Below are 13,544 nucleotides of genomic sequence, written 5' to 3'. Positions count from 1 at the left end.
GTGTTGCTATTAGAAGGCTTATTTGCAATAGATAAATTAGTGTCTTGGTATGAGTATCTTGCATGTCTCCTTTCTTCAACAGAGGAATGATCTCAAAAAATTCATAAGTGATTATAGGGAAAACTCATTAATTTAAGGTGCAAAATGGAGAGTAAATATATCAACAGCTTGTGAAAAAAATTATCTACAAATTGAGTTGGCTACTTAATTTTGAACAAGAAGACTTGAGAAAGAGAATGACAACAATCAATTAAATGACATGCCAAAAATTTTATAATGCTTTAATCATGTGATCTTCCTCCACTACAAGATTGACAAAAAAGCTACTCTGGTCTAAGGAAAGATTATCAGAGGCATACAAGAGAGTGAGAATTCCTTTACAAATGCTTTCTCCTTTAAAAATATAAGAAAAATAAAGAAGCAAGGGTGAGATTTTTCCCCTGGATGGTCAAAGGGCTTGATGTCGTGGACTCTCTTTTGTCATAATCCTACTATGTCTCCCCCGTATGCTTATGCGTGCCTTTATTCATGCACCCCTTGTGTCTCCCAAGTTTCTCTCACCTCTCCCTTTCGAAGGAGATCCTCTAATACTGTCCTGTCTTTGGCATCAATGTTAGGCATTAAAGATGGAATAATGGATATGTGAATGTGGATATGGCTTACAATGGTCGCAGTGGCAAGGGGTTAAACATTGTTGAAAGAGATAATTTCATAAAAAAATACATCTTAACAGATTGTCTTGTTTTGAAGCATGATGTAAACTTGGGCTATTAGTGCCAATTTCCTTATTTGCATGTTTGTGCTGTTAAGTAAGAAGGAGGGTATAGGTATACCATGGTCCAATAGGGCTGGTAAGGAAGAGGCTAGGAAGTATTATCCGTATGATGTACTAGTAACACAATAGATGTAAGAAATGAGACTTATAGCTTTATCTCATGAACTCAAGCATGCCCAGAGAAGATGTCAAGAATGAGACTTACAATTTGATTGCATGTGTCCAAGAAGACTTGAGCTATCTTCCCAATATGATAGTAAATATAAAAGTTTGGACTTACATCATGTCTAGGAATGCCAGCTAACCACAACCTTGTGTCACTACAGAAATGCCCATGATTACTAGCTAAAAAATCAGCCTATAATCTTATAATTTTCTGACGGAAAACATGATTAATGCTTGATTATCGGATGAAATGGTACCGCCGCAAGAACCTTCATCACAAACAGTTTTCCAACTGAAAATGTGCGACGGTAATTTTTGCTTTTGATTATCCCGCCACAATATTTTTCGAATGAATTTATCTGCTGCAAAATTAATGTCTGATTTCGAGAAAAAAATTGCGTACGTCAAGCGTACGCAGGAGTTACGTATGTAAAAGGGTACAGGGGGTTACACGAGGATTACAAGGGGTTATAACCCCGTTGTATCTCCCGTGTAACCCCGCTGTAATCTTGTAATCCCAATGGATAAAATAAAAGTGCGGGTTACAGGTGAGTTACACGAAAGTTACAAGGAAGTTATAACACGCTTGTAACCCACGTGTAACCCTCGTATAATGCCCGTGTACCTATTACGTACACATCTCTGCGTACGATTGACGTACGCAATTTTTTTCCCTGATTTCGCGTCTAAAATATTTGGTCAGTTTATTGTGTTGTCAAATATATATACATAATGAGTATTATTTTTAAATTATTTAATTGACTACAACACTACAAAGATTTATAATCAATTCAAATTACTAATTAAAAATAGAATAAAATATATTAAATTCTATTTAAATGAATATTTAATATAAATAACAAGATTTAGATCTTGTCATACACTTAACATTTTACGGTTGTGTGATTAAGGTTGTCAAAATAGCTCATTGTTCGTGACTAACTCGTGTTCGGCTCGAAAAGCAAGCGAGACTTACACAAACAAATGTTTTGAGCACGATATATAAACGATTCGAACATGAACAATGATCTTTTTTACCAAGTCGAGTCTGGACTCGCTCAAGCTCGGCTCATTCGGTTGCATATATAACTAGGGTGTTTTTTGTTCGCGAATAACTCTTGTTCTGCTAGCTAAGTAAACGAACCGAACATGAACAAATTTGTTGTGTTCGAAAAATAAACGAGCCGAACAAGAACAGTGATAGGCTCGCTTGTGTTCGTCCCATTTACACCCCTTAGTTCTACTAAGAATGTTGGACCAAACAAACCAAACAAAAAAGTGGAAATCTGACCAAACAAAAAAGTGGAAATCTGAAAAAAAAAAAAATGGTTGGCATTTACATATCTAAGAGTTTAACTTTATTTTTTTTCATTTATAACACTCATCCCTAACATCACATTTTTAAAATGAATTATAAAAAAATAATGTAAAAAAGATGTAAATAAATAGTATATTTAATTATTTAATTATTTGGAGTCAAAACTAACTGAACACGGATGAACAAACTTTTACCCATATTCGATTTATTTTCTCACAACCCCACCCATAGCAATCAACTTACCCATTTGCAAGCGGGCCAGATCTGCATCATTTACCCATAAATTCTTAAGAAATTGTGTGTAATAAATATGCATTTTATATTATACAAGAGAGTTTTTTATAAATAAAGAAAAAATCATATAACAAAGAATGAGTTTCTAAAATTGTATCCCAAAATAGTTCTCTTTTGAGAGAAATGATAACTTTCATGCACAAAATTTCTTCTAACAATGTCCACAAATAGTCATATATATTTATTTCGCAAATAATATGCTAAAACTATTTTCTCTCGAGCTATTTCAACTCATTTATATTTTGAGAATTGTGGTATTTATCTTCAAAACTTTAGACTCTATTAGCACGAGTGCATCAACTTGGCATTCAATACGTGATATGTTTGATGAAAAGAAGGAATGTAAACATATAACTAAAATACACAATTTTTTGTATGCTTGGGATTTGATAACTCTTATAAAAAACCATAAAGACTAATATAAAGAAAAAGAATACCTCACGACAAAAACAAAAAGAGAAAGAGCGCTCGCTAAGTTTGTTAAAACCTAAACTTCGAAAACTATGAAAGAAGGACTAGGATACAATGAAGGGTGATTGCTGAAGAAAGCTTGCAAAGTAGCAAAACAAGGACAAGTTGTAATGTCTTAAAAGAGCTTTTGGGTGATATAAGTAAATATTGAATTTTTGAGCGACCTCCTTTTGATAACAACTTGACCATTAGTTAATTGATTGCGCGTGCTGATTTGAACTCACCTCTTTTATAGAATATTTTTAAATATTAATCATATTTATTGCAAAAGAATATCAAAGGGGTCATCAAATGTTGAAAAAAGTATGGGGATGAAGAAATATGGATATTTAAGAAAGGAAGATCCTAGTAATAGAGGAATATTTTTAATGTCTTTAAAAGGCTTTGGGTGATATAAGAAACATTGAGTTTTAGAGAAATTTCTTTTTAAGATCAACTTATCCATTAATTAGTTGATAACCTATCTAAAATTGAGCATTTTTGTAGAATATTTTTATAAAGTAATCATATTGAATTTGAATTAAGGTAAATTTCAAATAAAATGACCTCACTCAATATTAAAATAAAAAAAATATGTTTGATATATTTTATTTCAAATTGAATTTTCATTAATGTATAAATTCATTTATCCATTTATAATTTTAAAATATTTATGCATGTGAGGTGTATTTTTATGCTTATTGGAGTGATTTAAAAAAATAAAAAAAAATGTTGTAATCAAGTTATTTATTTGATTTGAATTAAAATTAATTTGAAGTTAATTAATCCTAAATACTCAAATCAATATCAAGTAAATTCAGCCAAAAACGATACATGATTGCCTCTCAGTTCTAAAAAAATTATTTGATTAAAAAAAGGATAAAATTGGAATATCTGAATTAAAAGTATTTGAATTTTAGTGAAGGGAACCAAAAGTATAAGGCAGTTTAAAGATATAAATAAGTGTAGAGCTCTGTTTATTAATTAATAATAACTACTAGTGATCATTGTGCCATTGCTCAACTAATATTGCCCATTGTGGTTGCCCAATCATCATTATCTTATTAATTGTCACTTGACTACTATCATTCCACGAATATTGATGTTTGTAATCACCAGATCACCATCATCTAATTATCATTGCTCTGATATTATTAACTGTCTGTCATTAATAGATTATAATTACCCGACGACTTCTTAACCGTCAATCTATAGATGACACTTACACCTACACACTAACATTTGTTTTCTAATAAGCACCATCAACCTTAATAATCGTTTCTCTTATATTGTTTCACATAATCAAATGTTAAGCTAGTGATTGAAGAAAGGAGCACATTTTATTTTCTTAATTACAAAATGGATTATTAAAATTATGATAGGCCTAATGATTTTTTTATCTTTCACAAATTTTCATGTAAATATTGGCATTTTCAATAGAAATTAGGATACAAATCTATGAATATTCAACGGACTTTAACTGAAAATGTTCAATTGCTTATCAATCGGCCCATTCCACCCAAGCCCGGCGCCAGCCATGAAGCTCCTGGCCTGCGTTCCCGCCATAAACCCTCTCCCGCCAAAATGTGCCATTACCCGCCAAACGCCCTCTACATAGCTATCCTTCTCCCGGTCCCTTCTTCTCTGCGAAACCCTAGCCTGTGTCCCTTCCCCTCTACCGATTTTGCCCAGAATCATCGCCTTCGTAATCAAACCCTCGCGATACAGTCACGTTTAGTGCTGGCTGGGAAGGCAACGGCGGGATCGCGGCCTGCTCCTACCCGAAGCCGTTGAATACCTAGCACCATCTGGTTTCTCAGGCGATATGGAGAAGAAGAAGATGACGCTAGCTTCTCCGCTCCGGAACAGGGTTTCATCGGCAGATGCATCTGGGTCAGAGGAGATCCCCACGCCGGAGAAGCCGGCAGAGCTTCCTCGGCGTGCCAGCAAACGGAGCTTGTCGTTTTCGGTCAGCGACGTGCGGAGGGTTGCCATGGGGTTGCGGATGACCAGAAATCAATCCGCGAATCGATCGGATCTTCTCAGATCTGCTGGCGAGCTGCGGCAGAAATCTCAATCATGCTGTGATTTGGGGGTCATGTCCTCAGCTGCTACAGACACAGCGAAGCTATCGGAAAAGTAGGTTTTTGAATTTTTGCCCGTTCTTTTAAGAGATTCTGCTGATGAATCTTTGTTTTTTATTTTCTCTTAAGGATTCCAAGTGAAAATTGAAGTTGAAATTGGGGTATTTTATTTATTTTCCAATTAAAGTGGTCGGATCGATCCATTCAATGAAACGATTCGAATTTCCATATTGTTCTTGTTTGATTTCTTCTCCTGGAAGATTTTTATCTTCTTAAAAGTCTCATTAGTTTTTAGTATGTTCTTCAAATATTTGGACTTAAATAATCTAATGGTTTATATGCAGTTATGAGATGCTGGCAGAGTTCTTCAATTGCCTGGACAGCTCAATCCGATTACTTCGGCTAAAAGGAGCATTGCCCACATTTACCAATATCAGTGCTAGCATACAACATTTGGCAGAGAGGTACTTTTTTTTATTGTTAAAAGAAAAAAAAATTATATTCTTAGTTTATAGCTCACAAAGTGATTGGATTATCTTCAAAGCAAAGTGCTGTAAATTAATCTTCTTTCTGCTTATTTCTGTATAGTTTGATTATTTCAGGAGATTTAGTTATAAACATTTAGCTCAAATGAAACATATCCTACCTGAAGCAATTTCAATTAAAAAGGTGCTTTTGCGTGATGAAGCTACCTGCTGCATGAAGCCAGAACTTCAAGTTTCCTTGCAACCAGATGCAGTGGAAATCAACCTGGAACTAAAAGGAGAGTGCTCATATTCAGCCTTAAGAAAACTTTTCAGAGCGAGGCTTGTCCAGTTTGCTAGAGAACATTCAAAGGTGGGGGTTCTCTGAATATATTTGATTGGCCTTCCTATTTACTTGTTAAATATTATGATTATTTACTGAAGAATTCTTATTTTTCCTGCTTTCAGGAAGCTGAAATTCCAGAAGAGACATTGCCACATCCTTTTGGTCACATGAAATCAAGCATGTCGACTGAAACCAATAAATTAGGCCCTTCTATGCCAACCGGATCATTGCCTGTTGCCCATCCTGCTGAAACTTTAACTAAAGTTTCACACTTTTCTCCAACTTTCCAGAGGAGATTTTCAGCAAGAACTTCATGTTCTGATAAAATCAGAACTCCTCTTGCTTCTTCAAATGACACTGCCACTAATGTTGATTCATTAGTCTTTAGTTTTCCATCGCCTGTTAAATTTTCTTCAATGCCTCCAATCCACAAAAGCTCACTGTTTTCTTCTCCTGGTAGAAGACACTTGGTGTCGAATCTTCAGCAAACTGAAGAGGATTCAAAAATGCTGACCAGTGCCCACAGCAGCATTCCAAGTGAAATATTATCTCTAGAATCCACTCCAGTTAAGGATGTTCTATCTTCTACTAGGCTAATGATGACAACTACACCAGAACTTCACACACCAAAGAGAAGTCTTAAATCCACAATCGATGATACTCCACAAAAGCCGCATGTGAAACGGGCTCGGACCAAATTATTTCCTACTCCGAGAAAGAATTCGAAGTTAGACGTTGCAGAAAATTTTTCTGAAAATTCACCAGCAGAAGATGATGTTATTGGTTTTCTTCCCGAATCACTTCTACAAGATGTAAGGCTATTTATAAAACTTAGAGTTTGTAATTTTTCTTTCTCTTCAATTTAGATAAGCCCTTGAATATATTATTATTATTCTATAGATAAGGGAGAAGGAAAAAACAGTGATGGAGGAACTTGAGGCCAATGTAGCTGAGGCAAGGCTGCGGAGGAAGATGATTGCAAGTTTGCCCAAACTTTTTGACTTTATACTCCTGATATTTCAGTCAGGGAATAGATCTGTGATTACTAAGCAAGAGCTTGTTCACAAGATTCTTTCATGTAATTGCAGTGTAGTTGATAGAAGTAAGACTTAATGTTTTGTGTTCTTTGAAACAGTTCATGAAAGCTTAACGTTGTATGATAAGTAGTTTATTTGATGTGTTCCAGATGAAGTTGAAGAGCAGTTGAAGTTAATTGAAGAATTGGTCCCAGACTGGATTTTGAGAAAGGAGGCAACTTCAGGGGACATCATCTATCGGTTAGTTTCTCTGAGTTCTCATTTGGTTGCTTGAAGTTAGAAAAAAATTATCTGAAACGAAGTGAAATTTGTTAATTTCATTATTTTTTTTAACTCGGAGAAATTAAAATCTTCATAGGGAAATAAAGTGCATTATTTAGACAAATAACAAATAACTATGTTTTGTGAAACTATTTACGAGTTGAAATGCAGAAGTGACTTCTATGGCAAATCTGACACATTTTGCTTGTATTCAGTGTGAATAAGATGTCAAGCTCGCAAGAGATTCGGCAGAGGCTTGCAGCAGCTGAGTAAAAGAGTACTAAATTGTACATTTTGCTGATTCTGAGTGCTTACTCTGATGTTAAGGTTGCTCTGCTAGCTTGGAATGGAGAGCTGGAACTTTTTTCTATAGATTATCATTGGTGATGCAGTGGTCGCAACAAAGCTGATGATATAGTGTATTTATTTTGGCGCAAGGTATGGAGAAAGCTGTCTCTCATGTAGCATGTGCCACAGTGCTAGTAATATAGGCCTTGTATCAACGCAGCTCATCCCTGACCCTTGGTTGGAGGCAGCTCGAGCTGCACGAGTATTTTTGTCTTGACTTTCAATGTATCCACAAAAAAGGGGGCTATTTACTTTTGGAAATTTCCTCCAATCAGCAAAAGCTTTTCGATTCTATATTTTCCTCGCTGGCAATATTGTAATGGAAAGGTGCATTAATTTAGATTAAAAAGATAGTCTTGGCGATTAAGAGCTATGTAGACTGCTCATAATAACTTAATGGTCACAAAGGTAGTGTGAAGAGTGATCACATGTCATCTATCTTGTTTAAGATAGCTGTGTATTAACATTGAGATGGAAGAGTTAATGTGGTCACATGATAACTTCCACCAATAAATAGGTTCATGGGGTACATAATAACTAAAAAGGTTTATTGGCTCAACACTTGAAATTAGATTGTTTTATTCAATTAATAAAGTAATTAAAGCCTCATTTGAGAATGCGATAAAGTTCCGTTGTGGTGCAGAGAACAACGACAACGTTTCTCCGCCCATTGGGTATGTTACTGTCTTTGCAAGTACATCGACCACAACGATATTCCTTCACCATTTAATAACACCATATCTCCATAGTTTCAGTCTTGTGTTCTGTTGTTTGGAAAATGAAAATGTCCACTTGAATGATTTCCTTTCTGCTTCATCACTCATCACTTATGTCTTCTTATTACCTTGTTAGGCCTTGGAAGCATAGTGTGAACTTTATGATCGATTAGGTTATTTCATGAGTTTCGATTATCAATGAGCCACTATTCATTTGGGATGTGTGAGATTCGCTATCTGTCATGTGGCTTAGCGAGAATTTGAAAGCTTCAAGATTCACCTGTGGAATAACCATACATTGTGATACCATTTCACTTATCGTCATTCAAGAGGAAATAATATTTCTTTAATCGAAAGTACTCATATGCATCTCCGAGGATGTAATTAACCGAAGGGATATGTCCCTCTGGGAGTTGCTCTTGATCTCAGAATAAGCACATACACTTGACTCTCTAGTTATGGATGGGCTGCTTTCGTAGGGTCTTCTTTGTGGATATGTTTTCAAGGTATTTTTGATCCAATCTTGTTTGAACATATGCTTTTGGGCTATCACGTGAAGTTTACTTTATGAAAGTTCTTCACGTTCTTTCTCTTGTTTGTCCGCCTTCGTCGCATGTCCTTATTTTTTGATTTTTCCCATCTTCAGATCATTCATATGATCTACAAGAAAGATTTACTCGAAAAAAGAAATTATATGATGATAGTGGAAAACCCTAAAAATAAATTAAAAAGAGAAAAAGAACAAAAACAACTATGACATATGTATCTTTCATTCATGAGTTGGTACGAATCTTTAACTACTTCTACCACTTATATTTTTATGGAATTCCAAATTTTGATTTCTTCATACTTTAAGGGCAAAGACATCACATAAAGATACGTTCTTCTCTTGTTTGTCTGCCTTCGTCGCATGTCCTTATTTTTTTATTCTTCCATTTTTTATATCATTCATATGATCTACAAGAAAGGTTTACTCGGAAAAGGAAATTATATGACGATAGACAAGCTGGAAACCCCTAAAAATAAATTAAAAAGAGAAAAAAGAACAAAAACATCTTTGACATATGTATCTTCCATTCATGAGTCGGTACATATCTTTAATTACTTCTACCACTTATATTTTTTATGGAATTCCAAATTTTGATTTCTACATACTTTAAGGGCAAGACATCACATGCAATCGAGAATGAGAACAATAAAAGTAAATAAAGTGCATAACTGTAACACAAGAGAAACTACAAAACTTCACATGATAGGTCATCATTAAGCATGCAAATTAAAGACAACCAAAACATAGCTAAGTGAACAATAAGAATATCACAATCAAATTAGCATGAGCTTCACATGGATAAATATTAATGAAGGATGTGGTCAACATAAAGAAACACATAGTATGTTCATCACAACATAAACAAATAAAAGTCCATAGCAACAATAATCCAATTGACATAAGCATAATAACACAAATAAAATTACAAAATTCGAAGAGCATTAAATAAAAGTAATAAAATTAATAAAATTGAGGCTATTCCTCAACAAGCAACATGACTCTTTAAGAGGTATGCAACTCCGAATATTCAAATAAGCAAATAAGAACACAAGCACTCAATAAAGCAAGGGAAAGGAAATTGGGTTGCCTCCCAATAAGTGTTTAATTTAACGTCCTCAACCTTCTCAAATCTCACACAAACACAATAAACTAATCATGCAATCACATGACAAGATAATGCTTGGGTAGCCTCCTAAGTAGTTCTTAGTTTAAAGTCCTCAGCCAAACCATGACAGTTTTGATCAAACATAAAAGTATTCTCCAGGATCAAGTTGTCTTCTCAATAATCCCTGGTCCATCATTCCAAATTTTTACTATTCTGAAGAATTGTTTAAATCATCCAATGTGTTATTTATTCTACAACCTTCTAGAAAATGTGTTAATTTTTTACTCACAAGTTCAGACTTCTTAGTTTATTATGAATCTCTTACAATCATCTTTCTTCTGGAATGGCGAGTGTCGATTCAGATGATAAACTTTATAAAATAGTTCTTGCTCCAATGTTCTGAGCACTCCTCCCTCTTGAAATTTGCTTGAGCCACCTGCACTCATGAAGGGCCCAGTAGGGTATCCTTCAAAGAAGTCACTCACTAACCACTCAGGGGAAATCCCTAACCTTATCTTAGGGGCTCCTCCTATGGGAGAGCTCATATACTGGGGGTGGGTTGTGGGGTGCTTAGGCTTAACTACCTCCCTAAACATTCTAGGGGCCTCCTTAAATTCAACATATTGGTATAAATTGCCTCTGCCACCACATATATATCCTAGTATTGAGCATCTTTAGAGGTTTAGGGAAACTTTATAGATTTCATTACATCAAAAGTTACATCCTGATCATTCAGTCTAATGGTAAATTCCCTCTTTTGAATAGCAATCACAACTCGACCAGTGACTAAATAGGGTCGACCAAGAATTAAAGGAAACTCTTTATCCTCTTTCATGTCTACGACCACAAAATCAATAGGAAATATAAATTTTTCAACATTAACTTGGACATCCTCTATCACTCCCCTCAGGTAAGTCATAGATTGGTCAGCTAACTGAAGGGTTGAGGGGAGGGGGGATGAAATTATCCTAATCCCAGCTTTTTGAAAATGGATAAAGGAATAAGCTTGATGCAGACTCCTAAATCACACGAAGCCCTCCCACTAAATCTCTTTCCTATGGCATAAGGGATGGTGAAATTTCCTGGATCTTTCAATTTTTTGGATAATTTCCTCTGTAAGATCGCAATGTACTCCTTGGTAAAGGCTACTATCTCACTAACTTCTAATTTTTTCTTTTTGTTTATGACATGCTTCACAAACTCCACATAACTCAACATTCGTTCTAGGCTTTAGCATAAGAGACATTGATGGTAAGTTTATTTACAACTCTAGAACCTCAGAAATTTGTTGGTCCCTCATATGCTTCTGGAGTCTTTGAGGAACGGGCAGTGGTGGTCTCTCTTTTCCTATCTTATGTTATGCAGATATTTTTCTAGAGTAAGGGTTAAGTGTTTCTATATGACTTTGAGGTTTAGACTCTGACTCATCTAATCTAAGCTTTTCCACCATAGGCTCTTCACACACTTTTCCCCTCCTAAGACTTATAACATTGTAGTGCTTTACATTCAGGTCCTTTGGATTCACTTATGTTTTGCTAGGAAACGTCCCTTGGGATCCTTGGCTCATTAAATTAGCTATTTGCCCAATTTGTTTTTCAATGTTCATTATGACAGCAACATGACTTTGAATATGATTCCCCATGTTTAACACCACTTCTTCCAATGACAACTTCTTATCCTTAAATTAAGGGTTAGCATTAAATTATGGAGGGTAAGTCTGTCTTGGGTTCCCGCTACCTTGGCTATTCCAATTTCTTATTGCATTAGCTTGATTGTTCCCCCAATGTTGGTTTCCTACATCTGGGTTATCATTATTCCAGTTAAAATTTGGATAGTTCTTCCAATTAGGGTTGTGGGAATTGAAGTACGAATTGTTAAATCTATTATTGATAGCATTCATAGTATCGATAGACAATGCACTAGGATCCACCAGTTGTCGATAAGAATTTTTTCTCTATGACCGATGGTCCTTGTGGCTGATTCAAGCCTAATTAGTCTAACTTAGTCAAGATAGATGGAACATCCGTGTCGTGAACACTGCCTACCTTCCTAGGGTTCACTTGATTTGAAGGCCATTATAAATTATTTATCGTCATCTCATCAATTAAAGAATAGGCCTCATCAAAGGAGTTTAACATTAGAGAACCTTCTGTTGCTGCATTTATGATCCACTTTAAGTGACCATACCAACCCATTATAAAAAGTCTGAATGATTAACAAGTCAGGTAATGCGTAGTGGGGGAATTTCTTAAGGAGCTCTTTAAACCTTTCTCAGGCTTTATAAATAAATTCACCATCAAACTGGCTAAAAGAAGTAACATAATTCTTAAGTTTGGTTGTTTTTGAAGGTGAAAAATACTTTTCTAAAAACTTCTAGGTCGTGTCATTCCATAATTTAATAGATATAGGAGCTAGGGAATTTAGCCACATTTTGATTTTATGCCTCAAGGAGAAGGGAGAAGCCTTAGCCTTGCGGCGTAGTCAGAGACTCTGTTATAGTGAAATGTAGTGCAGAGTTCTATGAAGCTTGCTAAATGAAGATTAGAATCTTCCATTGGCATCCCTCCCAAACAGATTATTCTGCAACATCTGGATTATGGTGGGTTTCAATTCAAATGAGTTGGTTTCTACAATAGGTGTACTTATACTTAAGTGGATTTCATCTACCATAGAATTTGCAAAATCCTTAAGAGGCCGAGTCATGGTATTAGGTCCATGATTATTGAGTTCTTTCTGAGGTTGTGTTTCATTTCTCCTAAAGTTTGTTGAAGCCTTTTTTAGTTTTTGAATTTTCTTAATAATTCTCTCTAACTCAGGGTTGTAAGGTTCTAGGTCAAAGGATCCTGAACTATGCATACACCAACCAGATTCAACTAGCTAAGTGGCCCTATGCTAAAGATAACACCACACACTTAAAATGAAATTACATAACAATAGAGTAAGCTCTCATACAACTTCAATATAAAATTAAGCAACAAATAAGCCACAAGTTTTGTGCAAAAATTAAAAAACAAGATACAAGTGCACAGATTTAACAAGTAACTAACAAAACATTTTTAGATTTTTGTAAATAAATGAAGAAAAAAATAAACTAAATAACAAGTCATATTGTACTCTACTATTTTCAAATTTAAGACAAAAAGTTCAACTAATATTTTTTTTAATTTGAATTCACCATCGTTCTTCGCAACAGTGCCAAAAACTTGACACGCTCTAAGTTAGGCAAAGCATGGGTGGCTCACACAAGTATACATGGCATATCAGTAGTATACAGAATGAAGTTCCTTGCGTCGATCCCAAAGGGAGCGGGATGATTCCAAATGAGAAAAATTCTAGTTTACTACTATTGGTCCTAGCCTAAACTATTGAAGTTTTTAAAGTTGAATGAAATTTCCCTACCCTTGTTTTAAAAGTGAACGAAACCTAATTTTTCAAGCAATGAAAAGAAATAGTTGTTGATTTAAGCATTGTCCTAATCCTTTGAAGTGGTTATGTAGGGATTCAAGCCTATAAAGTGATTCAAAAGCAAGTGTCAAACAAGAGAAAACTCTTCCTTATCTCTTTTCGGTAGTCTAAGAAAGATTGAAGATTCATTTGTTTAGTTCCCCAAATTAAATGAATGGCCCAAGAA

At 35.0% G+C, this 13,544-nt stretch overlaps 1 protein-coding gene across 1 annotated transcript; it reads left to right on the top strand.

Annotated features, from left to right (window-relative positions):
• The first annotated feature begins 4,529 nt into the window (after positions 1-4,529).
• Positions 4,530-8,060, top strand: LOC110024166 (CDT1-like protein a, chloroplastic). Its single transcript, XM_020723972.1, has 7 exons — positions 4,530-5,141; positions 5,431-5,550; positions 5,689-5,923; positions 6,019-6,708; positions 6,797-6,998; positions 7,083-7,173; positions 7,410-8,060. Exons 1-7 carry the CDS (start codon positions 4,828-4,830, stop codon positions 7,465-7,467), a joined length of 1,710 nt encoding a protein of 569 aa, XP_020579631.1. The 5' UTR covers positions 4,530-4,827; the 3' UTR covers positions 7,468-8,060.
• Positions 8,061-13,544: the final 5,484 nt, after the last annotated feature.

This window comes from Phalaenopsis equestris, unplaced genomic scaffold, assembly GCF_001263595.1.
Source record: "Phalaenopsis equestris unplaced genomic scaffold, ASM126359v1 Scaffold000250, whole genome shotgun sequence".
In the NCBI taxonomy this organism is placed as follows: Eukaryota; Viridiplantae; Streptophyta; class Magnoliopsida; order Asparagales; family Orchidaceae; genus Phalaenopsis; species Phalaenopsis equestris.
This window is presented reverse-complemented; position numbering and strand designations above follow the sequence as displayed.

Bases quoted from the DNA above. Each gene is read 5' to 3' on its own strand.
- LOC110024166 (XM_020723972.1), top strand. From the start codon at position 4,828: ATGGAGAAGAAGAAGATGACGCTAGCTTCTCCGCTCCGGAACAGGGTT. The intron at 5,551-5,688 runs GTACTTTTTTTT...TGATTATTTCAG, and splicing joins ATACAACATTTGGCAGAGAG to GAGATTTAGTTATAAACATT. The intron at 7,174-7,409 runs GTTAGTTTCTCT...GCTTGTATTCAG, and splicing joins TCAGGGGACATCATCTATCG to TGTGAATAAGATGTCAAGCT.